This window comes from Euwallacea similis, chromosome 29 (genome assembly GCF_039881205.1).
Source record: "Euwallacea similis isolate ESF13 chromosome 29, ESF131.1, whole genome shotgun sequence".
NCBI lineage: Eukaryota > Metazoa > Arthropoda > Insecta > Coleoptera > Curculionidae > Euwallacea > Euwallacea similis.
Genome location: NC_089637.1, coordinates 52,516 through 68,500, shown reverse-complemented (window position 1 = coordinate 68,500; position 15,985 = coordinate 52,516). Strand labels below are relative to the sequence as shown.

General features: G+C 31.7%; 3 protein-coding genes across 10 annotated transcripts in view; 2 read left to right on the top strand and 1 right to left on the bottom strand.

The window, feature by feature from the left end:
• Pde8 (phosphodiesterase 8) overlaps window positions 1-4,935 on the top strand; it is a 145,984-nt gene extending 141,049 nt beyond the window's left edge. For all 6 annotated transcript variants that reach the window (XM_066403529.1, XM_066403533.1, XM_066403530.1 and 3 more), the window contains 5 exons: window positions 2,360-2,576; window positions 2,855-3,027; window positions 3,086-3,368; window positions 3,421-3,591; window positions 3,651-4,935. In XM_066403529.1, the coding sequence (XP_066259626.1) occupies window positions 2,360-2,576; window positions 2,855-3,027; window positions 3,086-3,368; window positions 3,421-3,578 (831 nt within the window). In that variant the 3' untranslated portion in view covers window positions 3,579-3,591; window positions 3,651-4,935. The remainder of the gene's footprint in view (window positions 1-2,359; window positions 2,577-2,854; window positions 3,028-3,085; window positions 3,369-3,420; window positions 3,592-3,650) is intronic.
• A 1,942-nt stretch (window positions 4,936-6,877) lies between these two features.
• Window positions 6,878-8,117, top strand: l(2)efl (lethal (2) essential for life). Of its 2 annotated transcripts, XM_066403536.1 has the most exons (4): window positions 6,878-7,072; window positions 7,130-7,244; window positions 7,368-7,448; window positions 7,632-8,117. In XM_066403536.1, exons 1-4 carry the CDS (start codon window positions 6,942-6,944, stop codon window positions 7,962-7,964), a joined length of 660 nt encoding a protein of 219 aa, XP_066259633.1. In that variant the 5' UTR covers window positions 6,878-6,941; the 3' UTR covers window positions 7,965-8,117. The 2 variants fall into 2 exon arrangements, with proteins under 2 accessions (XP_066259633.1, XP_066259634.1); XM_066403537.1 differs by lacking the exon at window positions 7,368-7,448.
• Window positions 8,118-8,765: 648 nt separating this feature from the next.
• Window positions 8,766-15,697, bottom strand: Ibf2 (Insulator binding factor 2). 2 transcript variants are annotated; one of them, XM_066403486.1, is made up of 13 exons: window positions 15,455-15,697; window positions 14,954-15,385; window positions 14,202-14,356; window positions 13,840-13,972; window positions 13,173-13,342; window positions 12,637-12,742; window positions 12,100-12,278; window positions 11,778-11,922; window positions 10,923-11,110; window positions 10,017-10,173; window positions 9,707-9,897; window positions 9,303-9,486; window positions 8,766-9,093 (listed from the first exon to the last, which is right to left on the bottom strand). In XM_066403486.1, the coding sequence occupies exons 2-13, from the start codon at window positions 15,359-15,361 to the stop codon at window positions 9,007-9,009; spliced, it is 2,103 nt and encodes a 700-aa protein (XP_066259583.1). In that variant the 5' UTR covers window positions 15,362-15,385; window positions 15,455-15,697; the 3' UTR covers window positions 8,766-9,006. The 2 variants fall into 2 exon arrangements, with proteins under 2 accessions (XP_066259583.1, XP_066259582.1); XM_066403485.1 differs by having other exon boundaries at window positions 14,954-15,697.
• Window positions 15,698-15,985: the final 288 nt, after the last annotated feature.

The window sequence follows — 15,985 nt, the reverse complement described above, 5'->3', positions numbered from 1 at the left end:
TTGTTTAATAGGCTTGTTTACAAACAAGGTAAATAAAATGCCCGATTTATTCTAGTTTTTCTTATTTTAATAAGACACATTCTTTTCCTAACATCTTTTATCTACTCATCTTTTTTTGTTACTTATTAAGCTCTTGGGAGTTGTATAATAATTGTAATCTAATAAGCAATAGCCATCAGCATTAAGTGAAGATACTGCAGGAAAACTTTTCCTTCACCAAATTATCCAGAATTTATAATTTTTATTAATACCACATTTCTAGCTTATATGATTAATTATTTCAATATTTACAATAAATATAAAAACATAATTCTACTTTTCGATGACCTTTCTGAAGGCTTTCTCAGTATTTGTTTTTATATTGGAAATTGTTAAAAAGTCGATTAGGAATGGGTTTCTTTAGTACATTTTACCACTCAATTGTGATGGCACCATATTTTTTCCTTCTCAATTTTTGGTATCTTTGGCGTTGGTATCTTCGATTAATATTATTTGGATTAAAATTACCTGTTTCTCTAAGGTGCCTTTCAATACTTGTGATAGTTCGGATTTCTGAGAATGGATTTTTGTTACGGTAGACTCTGACACTCATACATTCATTTCCCTCACAAACGCCATATAGAAGAAGCATGTTAACCTTCTCCCCGATAGAATAATGTTGCATTTTAAAAAGACCAAAAATTAGTCAATTTATAATAAACTCAACTCCGATCAACAACAACCATAGTAAATATTATTGGCATGTCAGATATGCAAAATATTTGTTTTATTTTTGCGTAGGAAGCAAAAAACAATTTTTCTAACATTGTTTTTACAACAGTGATAAATTGCAAGATATCGCAAATAACTTTTTTGTAGAGAAACTATATGCTTAGCAAAAATTTTACAAGAGGCAAAAAGGTTCAAAATGAACTCAGCTAATGAAACAGAAAAAAATTATTCATTTGTACAGGGAGCAACAAAAATACAAACTTTTATTTACTAACCACACGCCATTTTTAATATTTCCACACATTAAAAAAAGATCCCGCTCACATCAAAACACTTCAATTTATATAATAACTCTTAGTTTCAAAATTCGTGAATATCGATAAAAGTGATTAGCAATTATTTTTAAAATACGATATTACTTTGATAAATAAATTTGCCTAAAACACCTTATTTTTGGTTTAGGAGTTTTTGGTCAAATGATGTACAGTAATTTCAAGGTCACATCATTATTTTTCAAATTTAATTTAATCAAACCTTATTAAGACGGGCTTGAATTAAAATTTTATACATTTTCCTGATTTCAGTCTATTTTTCACCTTCACTTTTGTAAGAGTCAATTTTACCTCACCCTTTCTTAATCATCTTGATTTTTTGTCGAAGACTTATTTTTCTGGAACCCAGTGCTCTCTGCGTAAGATACTCACACGTACTTGAAATGTTTAAGTAAGTATTTATCCAAATATGTCTTATCTTTGGCGTCTATCTCTTCATCTTTCTTTTATTTAAAAGAGAAGACCAGAATAAAAAACAGGAAAAGCTTGTAAAGAAATTAGCGCATCCAAAAATGTCTATCTTCTATGTGTTCTGCAATTAGAGAGAAGTTTTTCATATCGCAGTCAATCAATTAGCGTAAAATATTTCTTTTTTCTGTGAAGTATCCAAGCACAAAGACATCGTGTCTATTCATTTCTTCCTTGTAATTTGCCAGAAATGGGCCCCTTAATACTGTCCTTTTTTGCTCCTGCGTGTCCTACATTCCTTTTTTTATCTTCTGATGCTCCATATCCTTCTCAAGACATACTTCTACTTTGTCGCTTATCCACGGCACTACTCGATAACGACTAGTGTGGTCAATCGCTTGTGCCACTCATACTTCTCTAATAGTGCATCGTCGTTGCTTGTCCATGTAATCTTCGTGGCTATTGAAGAGACAAGAACCCTCCCTTCTACCAGTGTTCCGATTCACCCGAATAAGTTAAATCTGAACCAGACTAATTGTCGAAACCGTTGCGATTTATGTCTGTGATCCTCCGGATCCAGGGTGGAATCTTAAGAGCTGGTGCTCCTGTCCTGAACAGTCTGTCGATACATCGACACAGAACAATGAGAACAAATGGAATTTCTCAAGTTCGTCTTAGGTCTCATGATTTCTGGCCATTCATGAGGTGGGGAATCTAGAAATATACAACATTCGAGACAACTTGCCCCCTGATTGGTTATGGGATTACTTCTGTTTTGAAGGAAATGAAATCAATCTAAATAGCGAAAACAACTTTGCCTCGTCAATTACAAAAGAAAATATGACTTGGCAATAAAAATTTCCACTTGTGAGTGTTGTTCACTAACAATTTTTTCGATTTCTTTTTAGGCCACAGCTGGTTTCCTGGAAAAAGAACGAATGAAATCCATCATGGAACCCCTAGATGAAGCCACCAGCCTAATAGCAGCTGCAGCGCATGATCTGGATCATCCAGGAAAGTCAAGCGCCTTCCTGTCCAACTCGAACAACCCATTGGCTATTTTGTACAATGATGTCACCGTTCTGGAGTCGCATCACGCTGCTATGACTTTTAAACTCACTCTAGGTAAAATCCTTTTTAAATGCAATGTACAGGGTCATCCAACGAAAACTTGACTCCCCTTAATCTTGAAAAATAAGGACTTTTCGGAAAATTCACCAAATACGTCAAAACAGTTTTCGAGGAGAACGAATTTTTATATAAAAGTCGTTCCCCTCAAAAACTGTTTTGACCTATTTTGAGAATTTTCCGAAAAATTCGTATTTTTCAAGATAAAGGGGGTCAAGTTTTCGTTGAATGACCCTGTATATACGTCAGATAATTAATTTCTATGCATATTTTAGGTGATGAGCGAGTGAACATTTTCAAAAATTTAGACAGAGACACGTATAAACTGGCCAGACATAACGTTATAGATATGATTTTGGCCACTGAAATGACCAAACATTTCGAGCATTTAGCCAAATTCGTCAATGTCTTTTGTACTCGGTCTTCGGTCAGTTCTGAGTGTGGAGAGGTATGATCATATTCCAAGTTTTATTGCAATCAGTATGGACAAATTTCTTTTTCTACAGCTAACAGACGACTATGCCCCGATTTTGAACCCAGAAAACACTACTTTGGTAAAGAGGATGATGATCAAATGCGCCGACGTTTCGAATCCCACTCGGCCTCTTCGGCTGTGCGTGGAATGGGCGAGGAGGATAGCTGAGGAATATTTTCAGCAAACTGATGATGAAAAAACTCGCGGACTTCCAGTTGTGATGCCAATGTTCGATAGGCAATCCTGCTCCATTCCAAAATCCCAGATTGGATTTGTGGACTATATTATCAATGACATGTTTGAAGCTTGGAATGGTCAGCAAATATCTCGTTATGTAAGAAAAATTGTGTTTACTTTGTCTTGTAGCTTTCATAGACATGCCGGAGCTGCTGACTTACATGCGCCAAAACTACATAAGATGGAAGGAATTCGACGATCAAGGTTACACTACCTTAAACGATATCCAGAAGTTGCAGGCTACAGTGTTATCACCTTCCATTCCTACCAGTATTAAGTCTGACTAGCATAAGTATTCCCGTAAGTTCTGTTCCTTTTTCATTCTAATCAATAAGTGCTGAAGATTGAACATATTCTAGGTCACAGCGTCGACATCAGTGACTTAAGATATATTCTTACTCAAAGGACTTCGAACTATTACAATACCTGATTACTTGCTAGCGCATATCCTCCTACATGAACCCCTCTTCCTCTTTTTTTCTTGTATAAACATTGAATGTACATCTATTTATATATCTATTTTTAATAAAATAATATAATACGATTTTGGATTGTGCATGCTGGCCGTGCATCTATGTATGTCTATTTATCATAATATATTCTTTGATGAATATACCCTACTTACAAATCTTTCGCTGTTGTATAGGGCGAGTCTTAAGTAACGCTATGCAGAGCAATGGCATGCTCCATGTAAAAGTAGTGCGTTTGGGCTACATTTACCTTATTAGAAATATTTAAATGTTATTTCAGTTTTTGCCTTTTAACTTTTCCAATAAACCGGCAACAATTAACGAAACTGGTAGCCCAGATTTTTTTTAATACAGAAAATTCAAGTATTATGTTTATTTATTTTTTATAAGTTTCTGTCGGTCCGTAAAATCCAGTTTTATTAAATATCTATATTATTTCAAGTTTTTTATTTGGAAAAGTGCTAGAAAAACCGCCAGGACATTCCATCTGCGCAACATTTCCATCTAATAATTTCCAATTAATAACAATATGGGTATTTTTTCTAACTATTTCTATTTTGTATAATCTAATAAAAGAGCTAGTGTTCGAATATTAATTCATTTCTCTTCTGCTTTTATGATTTAATAAATAAACGCACGAAGATCAAAAAACATTTTTCAACACCCTTGAAGAGTGCGGTAATTTTCAAATAACCTTTTATAATTTATTTCGTAATATAGTGATATTTTTAAATGGAAATATTTCACAAATTTAGGAAATTATATTTTTAACGTGAAAAACTTGAAAAAACAAATATTTAACAAAAACTAGAATCTACTAACCGACAAAAAAATTACAGGGGTCTAAATCTAATCCGCGAAACGTAGATGATGCCCTCTCCATGTAAGAACCAGATTGGCTTAATTCTCGTGTTAAAAATCCACGGGTTATAATTTTTTCACGAATTTTTCCGATTTTTGGCAGTTACCCAAAATAAAATTTCGAGCCTCACCTCTCATAAATTCATTGCACGAATAAACAGTACAAAATCGCACCATTTTAACACGGGGAATATATCTTTGCTCTGTGTGCCATTACTTAAGATACACCTTGTATAAGATGTGTTTTTTATTTGTATAGAGTGTCGATGTTTAATTGTTTTATTCTTCCTGAGATTAAAAAAATGTTTTTATATTTTAGGTGTTTCATTCTTCCTTAGTGGCTGTTAAAAATATAAATTATTTAAATTAATTTGTATTACCCCATGGTAGGTTTGCATGGAAAATAACGAACATTATAAAAAATTATTAATATTAAGCGGCAAATCTTATGCTTTGATTTACTTATAATAAAACTTTGAATTAATTATTAGTTCCATTACTTATATCTGATCGAAAACCATTTAAGGGTCCTTACACAGTGGAAGGCATCAATGAAACGTTAACAGGGAACTTGGACAAAGGCACCCTGCATCGTAAATTGAGGTTTTTAGATATATCCACAAAAAAGTCTAGTGGGGTGCAATCTGAGGAACGTGGAGGCCAAACTATTGGACCTGCTTTATCAATCCACCGATTTGGAAACAACAAATTTAAATGATGAACATATGATAAAAAAAATGTCCCAGAATTAAAAATCGATGGGTTTCAGCGTTTTTACATATTTTCATTTTAAATACTGAAAATCAAAGTGCAAAGTTTTCGTTGGGCCACCCTGTATGTTTCACAAAACTCACGTCCCTGCTAAACCAAACTCCGGGGAATTTTAGCTCTTCTTACGTAACAAGCTCGTGGTCGTCAATTACTTAGGCTTCTAATTTCTGTTCTGCCCGTCCGCATAACTATTGCTGCTTTCTTCGTAGCCATGCTGAGTCTTCATTCCTCGAACAAGTTAACCAACAGTTCTGTGTGCTTCGATGTTCTGAGTTCTCTCTGGTCTTGACTTCCTACTTATTAGTGGTACTACTTACCTGATCTTTCTTAGAGAACTCCACTACTACAGAAAGTGATTTTACAGTTACTCTTATATTGGCGAAAAGGTATTCCCTTCAAATTTTTCATTTGGATGGACACTACGATTAATTATTTAGGTACATCCATGATATAACTACTTGAGTAATAGCTGCCGTTTCGCGGGAGTAATTTTAATTCAAATTTCTTATGTCCATATTAAGTCATATTAAATCTAATCATCATTTTAAATTTATCAAAAATATGAAAATGGCTACGTTATACACGAAGTATGTTCAATTCCAAGAATTTACCACCTTTTCGATCTATTTTAGAAGATTATACGACTATGGTCAAACAAACATATCTAGATGATTAAACGATTTGTTGGCACATTTTCAAATTTTGGAAATACTCGAGTGACACCATTAAGAAGCGTTTCATGTCTCCGTATTAGATACTAGCAGCAGCTTCATTATAACGTCTTTGATTTTGTATCCAAGTGGAAAATAACGTCTTTTACATTAAAAAATAATAATTAACAACCAAAATGCCTTTTAGAGCGATAGAAGTCTAACACCATTTAAAATTTTTTATATTAGATTTCATCCTTATTTTCCTTACTGATCGTTTTTAACTACAAGACTGGAAGGAAAGCCAAAGATTGCTGAAATTGTCTATTTTAAAATAACGAAAGCATTTTGAACGTGTGTGTTGAGTCTTGGATGATGAAACCTTCTGATTCATAGAATTTCAGAGGTAGGTATATATTTTTGTTTAGGCTGAAAGCAGAGTTTAGTTTCAGAAGTTGTCTTGAAAACTGCAGAGATTTAAAAACATACTCGTTTGAACTGTAAGTAACACTACTCGTTTCATCCCTTTCTGGTTAATAATTTAAACGATCATTTAAGTAATATTTCCCCTAAAATTGTTTCTAAACGTTGATACATCCTTGCAAAATAATTTTCGACAGGTTTGCTTCTATCTAATAATAAAGTTCATGATCCACGATAAATTTTTTGCTTTATTCGCTTAGATACAACTATTTTCGTTGGTATGCAGGCATATTTTTAGATAAAAACATATAAACAGAGACGATTTTTAACAGAAAACAAAGCCATGCTTGCCAAAGTTTTAAATAACTTAGCAATATATTTACATTAAAATGTAAAACTCCGTTTGTTTAGTGTTTAGTGCAGTTTCATACCTAGTAGCAGTTGCAGGTGCTTAAAGCTTTACTAAAACCCGCAGATGTCCGTAATACCCCTTTCGTACCGGGACTGGTGGGACGATGAAGACTGGTTCAGCCTTCGTCCATCTCGTCTTTTGGATCAGCATTTCGGTGTTGGACTAAAACGCGATGATTTGCTAAATTCGTTCAGGTAGGAAAATCGTACTTCACATATATGTAATTTTCTAATATAGTTTAAATTCATCAGAACATTCCCCAGAAGCTATTTGAACAGAAACTATGTGAGACCCTGGACTACTTCCAATGTTCTTCAAAGGCAAGAGTCTGGATCGACCATTCAGCAAGATAAGGACAAATTCCAGGTAAAGTTCCGGCTATAAAGGCGTTTTATGTAATATTAACAATCACTCGCTTTTGTTTGTGTTTGCTTAAAGTAGTCAGAATATTTTGAAACTACAACGATATTTTCGTTTGTAAAACTCTAGAAAGCCGAAATTACAGAAGTACAAACTAACCAAGGACCTAGGGCCAACACAAGCATACGTCGATCAAAATATAATTTCGAGGTAATCTCTCCTGTTTTGAAAGTTTGCGTTTTTTCTTTTTAAAAGTACTAAAATTTAAAATCAAAATATCTTTGTAGCATCAAAATCAGTACAAGCTCCTTTATAGGTAATGATCCACGCTTTTCACTAACGAGCAATTTTCTATCCCAAAGAGTATTTGTCTGCAATTTCAAGTTATTTCAGGTAATCCTGGATGTCCAGCAATTCTCCCCCGCTGAAATTACAGTGAAAACCAGTGGCAACAGCATTATCGTTGAAGGAAAACACGAAGAGAAACAAGACGAACACGGTTATATCTCTAGGCATTTTGTCAGAAGGTACGTGTTGCCCACCGAACATGACATTGAGGGAGTGATTTCATCTTTGTCTTCTGATGGGATCTTGACCGTTACTGCCCCCAAAAAGGGAGAAACTGTTAAAAATACTGACAGGGTGGTTCCCATTCAACAAACAGGCCCCGCTAAGTCTACTGTGACTTCTTCGTCTGAGCCTAAGGTGGAGCATCCCACTAATTAGTGTTTTTGTAACCATTTATGTTTTATGACCCTAAGATTAATTTACTATTTATTAATAATATATTTATTATTAACAATTGTTACCTATTTCTCACAATCTATATTATAATTAACGATTTTTAAAATATTTAATAAAGCTTTTTGTTTTTAAAAATTTGTTTCATGTGACAATCAAAGTATTGGCCTAGAAAGCAGGACGCGCTTTCATAATTATACAATTGCATCGAGTATTTTGGCGTCTTCGGGTTCGCCTTATTCGAGTAAGAAGCTGTTTGGATCCGTACCACCCCATTCATGCACAAGTTAAAAATAATTACCAATATTTTTAGAAGTCACCTTGATTCAAACGTACGACTGGTACAAAATATTTCCATTAATTACGGAATGTATTCCAAATTTGGCAACACCTCACGCACATGTACGTGTTGAGCCATTTAAGTAAAATCTATTATTCCTATTTTTTTCAAATCAAGATCAACAAAGAATAAGCCGTATATTATGGAAGTGTAGGGTAAAAAACATATCAAGGAAAGAATAAAAAATGGGAGAGTGAACAAAAAAAATTTCCCACTGGAATTCTATTTCAGGATTGAGATAGCCGAACAGGCCCAGAATTGATTTATTATTTCTAAAGGTAAAGAACTATTAAAAATTAATTGACGTATTCGTCAATTTTCATTTTCTTTTGCGTCTTTTTGTTGGATAACGGTATGTTTGATGTATTAAAAAAAATCTCAAACTATTTCCCTGTATTTATAGCTTCCTATTTGTTTAAATTAGATAAAGATAAGAGAAAATCAACAATATTTCATTATTTATTAAAACTTAAACATGCAAACACTATTAATCCAAGTTTTCGTTAAAAATTTAACTAACAGCAAAGTCAAAATAGTAATTTTTCACTCAGTACTAATTTAATATAAGTGCTAGCATACTTCAATTAAGTACTTAATAGTACGCCAAAGTTACAAAAAAACCATTCCTACAGAGTTATATTATTTTTACTTTGAACGAGTGAATGACATCTTCAAACACAGCAAACTCTACCTGAGATCTTCAGTTTTACCGTTTATTACTGGAAACTTGTGAGAATTTTGTCTGTCGTCCATTGCTAGTAACAGCTGTTCATTCTGCGAAATAGAAATTGGGTCAGAATGATTCATTTAATTTTGGGATCGTAAATGTAAAATTTATTATTTCTTTGAAGGTAAATATTTTTGGTAATTATGTTAACATATAATTCCCCGTGATTTATCTGGCTCAAGTTAATCATCTCAAGAATCTTTTAAAATGTTACTTCGGAATTTTAACTAAATTCCAAGAAAAGTCATATAGTTACCTCATTTAACACTGGATCTTCATCCAAATTTTCAATTTCAATTTTATTTTGATTTTCGGCTTGTTCGAAAATCGACAATGGATCGAAAAATGGCTGCAATGTCTGTCCAGAACTATAAAGTGATTGAACACGAGATTCATCATCATAGCTGAACTGGGCAAGGTTTTCAGTTCCACAAATTTGCCTAAAATTTATTTTCTGTTCATTAGAAGTCGAACATTGACTTCTTAAATTATTAAGGGATAGATTTTTATTCCATTATTCATTAAGGAAGGCCTTAGAGAAATATTATTTCTATGGAAACTTTAAAATAGAGGCCGAATATTGCTCATCAGTTATACTGAATTTTCAAATTTCCATAGAGTAAATAGCTACTTGGAAATTGTTTAGATTTATTACACTACCTATGCCTTTTCAATCTGTCGGACGCAGTATTTTTTAGCTCAGATTTGCAATTCCAACACTGCGCGTAATATTTCCTGGTCCCATTTAACTCCCTTCTCAATAACGTGAACCCGTAGTCTCTAAATGCTTTGGTTTGAGGCCTTCCTGGTTCTGCTTTTATCTTACACTGACTTTGCAAAATGGAAGCGATCTTGAATATAAAAATTAGTATTAGTATATTATTTTTCATAATTTGGAAAGACAAATTACTTAGTTTTTGAGGTAAAAACGTATAAACTAATTTATTAAAAAATTTGATATTCTACTTACTTCATCAGAAATCGCTCCTTCAGGAAAAATTTCAATCTTGTATGAAGATTCTCCTACAACTTTTTTGGTACCTCCAGGTCCATACTCTACTTTGAGACAACCTCCTTCATTCTCGCACTTTAACGTTTTTGTATCGTTATTTTGTAAACATGAATTTCTAAAATTTGTTGGCACTCTTTCTTATATAGGATATTTAATAATGATATGCTAAAGTATATTATTAATGATCGCGATTAATAAGCGAGATATTTTAACTTTATGATAGTTAATAAAAGTTGAAATTATTAATTGCTTATTAACATAGTTTTAACCACATCGCTCTGTCGACTGTTGATTGTTTAATTTTACGAAATTAAATTTAATTAATTAATTTTTTAATACAGAAATATTAAAGCTGCCGATTAAATTGAGGGACGTCGTAAAAGTTTGGAAAATGTTGTAAAAATGAGTAAGTAGTTATTGAAAAGTTTTTCATTTCATTTCTTTTAATACACAATAACTTCCTATCCAGTCTACAAATTTAAAAGGATTAAGTCTCACAATAAGGGAATAATGTTTAAAAATGATTTTATCATATCAAAATTCCTATGTTTTGATGTTTTCTTAAAAACAATCAACAACAAACAAACAAAGTAGATGCTTTTCTTTGGCACACCTTTTATAATAAGGGGTAACCAAAGAAGTATGCCCGATTTACTTTTCATTTGCAAAATGACAGGTCATAAAATCTTCACTTTTTTCCAGATAGTTTCCTTTTTGAACCTGTCAAGAAGAGATAGGCAATAAATGTCAATGTGAAAATTTCATGTCCCACCTATTTGTAGAAAATAATGGGTTCTAATTTTCTTTACGTCTATAAGATTTTTACTTAGATTAAGTTGATCGATAACCTATTCAAACTCTTACCTATGTTTTTTTAGGCGATCTCCTGCAGTATTCGCTAATGGAACATTACAATTGGAACATATGGCGTAATATTTACGCTTATCCCCTATTACTTTTTTAACTAGAGTGAATCCCAGCTCTCTCATTATCGTATTTTGTTTTCTTCCGGGTGTCGTACAGCCGCGTTCGGTTTGCGATATACAGAAAAACTATTAAAAAAATAAATTAAACTAAAACTATTAATCTTCTTGAAAATTCAAGTTTAATGCTCTTTTAAATTTCTTATTAAGAAGGGATTTTTACACATTATATGAGAGAAACAAAATTTGTATTTTTGACATTGAAAGTTGGAAAGCTTTTTTACGGCACTGAACATTTTTTTAGAGAAAATCTAGTTCTTTTCCAGTACGGGGTGGACAAATTTGGAATGTTTTCACAAAAGCGTCACACATTTTCTAATTACATAGAAAAAAACTAGCTATGAAAATAATTATTTGCCTAACAAGTGTAGAAACATAGTTTACCGCATTTAATTGCAGTTATTTAGCAATCGACTGCAATAAATACTTTTGCACTTGCTATATACAATATTTTTTTACAACGAATATGTGTTAACTTAATTACTTTCTTTAAGCATAATTAAATATTAGTAAAATGTTATTTTATCCTCGTAAATACGTGCGGTAAAAATACTTTACGCTCGTAGGAAAACGATTGTTCACCTATTTTAGAAAGAACCCGTGAAAATTTGCGTCCTGGTTGCAATTACTGTTTTACTTATGTTTTGGAATTGATAATAAAAAATATAACATTAGTTTTCTCAAGTACTAAATGGAAATAATTTTCTTTAAACTCAGCACAAAAATGTACACTTACTTCGCCAGGTCCTGGCCCATCTTTCAGGTATTCAATTTCAAATGCTATCTCAGTAGCAGGAGTTTTTTCTTTACTAATAGTATTTAACGAACTGTCTTCTTTCTCTGAATTTTCATTTTGGGTATTCTTTATTCTACATCTCAATCTATAATATTAGTAATATAAATAGTATATTTTAAAACGAATAAATTAATAAAAAATATATATGGTACAAAAAAGCACAATGAGGAAAAAAGGTAAAAAAACTATAAACAAACTGACATTGAATGAATTCTATCAATCACCTTTTAAACCTACCCCATCTGACAGCGTTTTGCCTTACCTGTGTTTCTTCAATCTATCTCCGCATGTATTTGCTAACAACAGCTTGCAGTATAAACATTTTGCAAAATATTTGGTTTTGTGATCAATTTGTTTTTTAACTAAAGCAAAAGAATAACGCTCAAATGCTTTACTTAGCGGTCTTCCTCGGACTTTTGGACTACTCTTGTCACCTTTCTTCTGTGAATACATAAAATCCTTCGAATTAATAGAACATTTATGAAAAATTAATAAAAAAACAAGGAGTCGTTATGTGGATAAAGCAACAAGTGTTAAATCAGCAGGTGTAGGCCAAAACACCCTAATTTTAATTGAAAAATAGTGAAGAACTGACATTTTACCGATGATTTTAGCCTTCACCGATACTGAAAATATACTCAGTAATGCTTCACAAATTACTGCGCTATTCATTCATTTTTTCATAGGGAAACAAACTTGATAAAGATTTATCCGAAAATAAATATTTCCTTATACTTACCTATTTACTTCACACTATTTAAACTGGAAATAATAAATCAAAGTGTTATAAGGTACTCACCTTCTCCACTTCCAAGTTTGAACTTAAACTTTCCATCTTAAGAGGTGGTGTATCAACTAAAATTTCATTTTTTGATTTTCGAGGAACATTAATTTGGCACGTCCTCCTAAAATATAATATAGTCTTAGCTAGAGAGAAACTACTTATTTGAGAATTTTTTGATTATCAGAAAAGGTAATCATTTTTCTCAAAAATATGTCTTCCTGAAATATACATTTGATTTAAGTTCATAAAACTTTCAAAGTTTACAGTTACAGTTTTTTTCATAGTTTTCAGTTCTCATCATTGATTACATACAGCGACTCTCACGAATTTTGGATACCTTGTATAAAACATTATACAAACATATATTTAAAATAAAAATTATTCAAAATGCTCTTTTACAGAAAATCAATAATAAAAGAAATGATGTAGTTCATAATTAGAAAATTTCATATGTAGAATGCACCACTAAATAAACCATATATGTCAGTGATTTTGAAATTACAACAACAAAATATTGAAAACCAACATAATAATTCTTCCATGTCTCATACCTGTGTTGCCTTAATCGATTTGTTGAAATCCCTGGTAACACTACTCTGCAATTTGAACATAATGCATAATATGTCACATTACTGCCTGCTATTTTTTGAACCAAAGAAAACCCCAAATTTTTTAATGCTTTACGTGGAGGGTAATAGGACGTGACAATTCTATATTCACTCTAAAAATCAAAATCAAGTAAATTTATATTGTTTTATTCTGGATTATTTAAATGGTCAATGAAATCCATCTAAACTAATGTAACTTCAAACCGCATAATGAAAATTTACAAATTATATTTGTAATTAACTATCACGGAAAATAATGTATTTGAATTAGGTAATATAGAAACATGAACATCCTACACTATCATTCAAAGGTATTTAAAATTCCATATATTAGACAAGAAAACTGCTACAGGGTTGACAAAATGACCATGCTTTTTCTGTAAAGTTCCTCCCTTATAAGATAGGCCAAGGATACATCTGTCTAAATATGTTTCCCCCATTCTAATATTTTCTTATTTTTGAAGATATTACTAATTTAAAATATAAGCAACAAATTTCCATTATGCATTTTGAGATTCTAGCAGATTATACTTAATATTTTAATAATAAAACTATCAAATATAAGTTATAAAGTAAAAAATCAAGAAATAAAACATAAAAGTGGACCTACCTCATCTGATGATGATCCTCCATCTAAAGCATCTTCATCAGATTTAACAGTTGAGTCAGATGTTTTAACAGTTTTTGCTAATACTGCCATCATATGTTTTACATTGCGCTTGTTTGTTACCTCACAAGAATTTCTAAAAGTTATTTTATCCAATGAATAGTAAGGATTTAAATTAACTGAATTGAAGAAACTTGACAAGCAAGTTAGCATTCCCTTCATTTTCCATAATTCCTTTGTTAGATATTAATCTTTAGAAGAAAATATTGTTGTGAATTTCCTAGTTTCTTTACAAATTGAAGGTTTATACAATATTTTATTCTGATGCTTTAATTTTGTATTTTATTCTAATATCTTAATCTTACCTATGTTGTTGCAGGCGCTGAGCACTAGTATTTGCCAAGAATTTCAAGCATTCCGAACATTGTGCAAAATATTTTCTTTTGTTATCAATTACTTTTCTAATTAATGAAAATCCCAAGTCCTTGAAAGCCGGATTTACAGGTCTTCCTTGCTGCAACTAAAAACAACCCACAATGAAACCAAATCCACCTCAAGTAAATATTTAATTTGAAAATTTATTAAAACATCTTTAATTTAAGGTGTCACTTGACCCATGATTCAATTTTAAAAACTCAGTCCTTTTGCCCTATCGATAATCTAAGCACCATTTAGAGAAATAAACCAAAAACAAAAAAGTTAATATATCTTGGGTATCTTATTTAGGTCTCTTTAGTATCTCAGAAAAAAAGTATAAACCCTTTAATATTCAATCAATCCATGGATTAGGCATAATTAGGTTGATCTAGAATACATACTAATTTTCACATAAATCTCCATCAGATATTTTATGGTTTAGGCTTCTCCTAAACATTTTACTCTTAAGAATCATGTACAGCATAGTCTTCTAATTCAGTATAAAATTGTTTTATTTAATTGCCAGAATCTACAATTATGTAATAAAAAGTCAAACATTTTGACGTTTTTTAAAAAGTTGTGGATGACTTTTTCCAAACCTGAGTAAAATATTCCTTGCTCGTGTTAAGATATTTTAACATTGCTACATACACTTATAAACCACTTAAAAACTACTATACATAAATTTTTTATCACTTACCTTAGGAATGTTTTTGATGAAAGTGTAATTATGTTCCAAACATCCTTCCTGAAGATTATCAAATTCAATCATAGTCTCAGATGGGGTTTCTTCTACCTGAGACTCTTCACCTACTGACTGATTGATGTAAGATTCTGGATAGGCCCAATCCATCACATTAGGTTTAAAATTAGCTACTAGAGATTCTTCAGAACATTTGTTTAAATAAAAATCACCGCTGTCTTGCTCCTGCTTTATTTCTTGTTTAACCCGTTTAGACCCTGTTTCAGGTCGTGCAGGTGCTTGCTTTATGCATACCGATACTGTTGTTGATTGTTGTAAAGTGTCATTAGTTTCTTCAGTTTCACTTTGACTTTCTTTGCCATGTGGCATCTTATTTGATTCCTTTTCCGTGTGGTGAATTTCCATACTTGGTCTGAACTCAATACTTACCTATTTTGAACAGCAATATTAAGGTCAATATAAAATTAGGGCAATTAAGCAAAATATAAGTATACATACCAAATGGTGCTGGGATCTGATTGGACATTAAAATTGGGGTGCAAACATACAAATCACGGGGCCCCAGAAGGACCAAGTGCGGTGTAACTCTAGTCAACCAATTTTAATTTGTAGTAATATCAGACAAGTAGTTACCATAGCGTTTCACGATTCTAAGTTTAATTTCTAATTTCAATTACTCCGAAAATGAGAAATTTAAATTGAACATAAACTTTTGTTTGGTTTGGATTTTTTGCATTTGACTTATGTTTGACAGTTTGACATTCAATTTTGATTTTGGATATGATTATGTTAACTGATATTGACGTGACATCATCAGTAACTTAGATTATATTTAAAAATAAACAATAAATAGTTAAATTTATGACGTAATAATGAATGTTATTTTGAATTTAAAATATGTTAATCCATTACTTGAGGTAGATAAAAATTCAACCGAAATATTTTGTTTTTCCGCAAGAAACTGTTCAGAATATGATATTTATCACATAGGTAATCTTATTAATTTATTTTCAATTTAAACAATTTTTG

Coding starts and splice junctions, on each gene's coding strand:
- Ibf2 (XM_066403485.1), bottom strand. CDS start 15,361: ATGGAAATTCACCACACGGAAAAGGAATCAAATAAGATGCCACATGGC. Junction 12,279..12,636: donor CAAACTTGGAAGTGGAGAAG/GTGAGTACCTTA, acceptor ATGTATTCACAG/AAGAAAGGTGACAAGAGTAG. Junction 11,111..11,777: donor ATGGGCCAGGACCTGGCGAA/GTAAGTGTACAT, acceptor TTTTTTTAATAG/TTTTTCTGTATATCGCAAAC.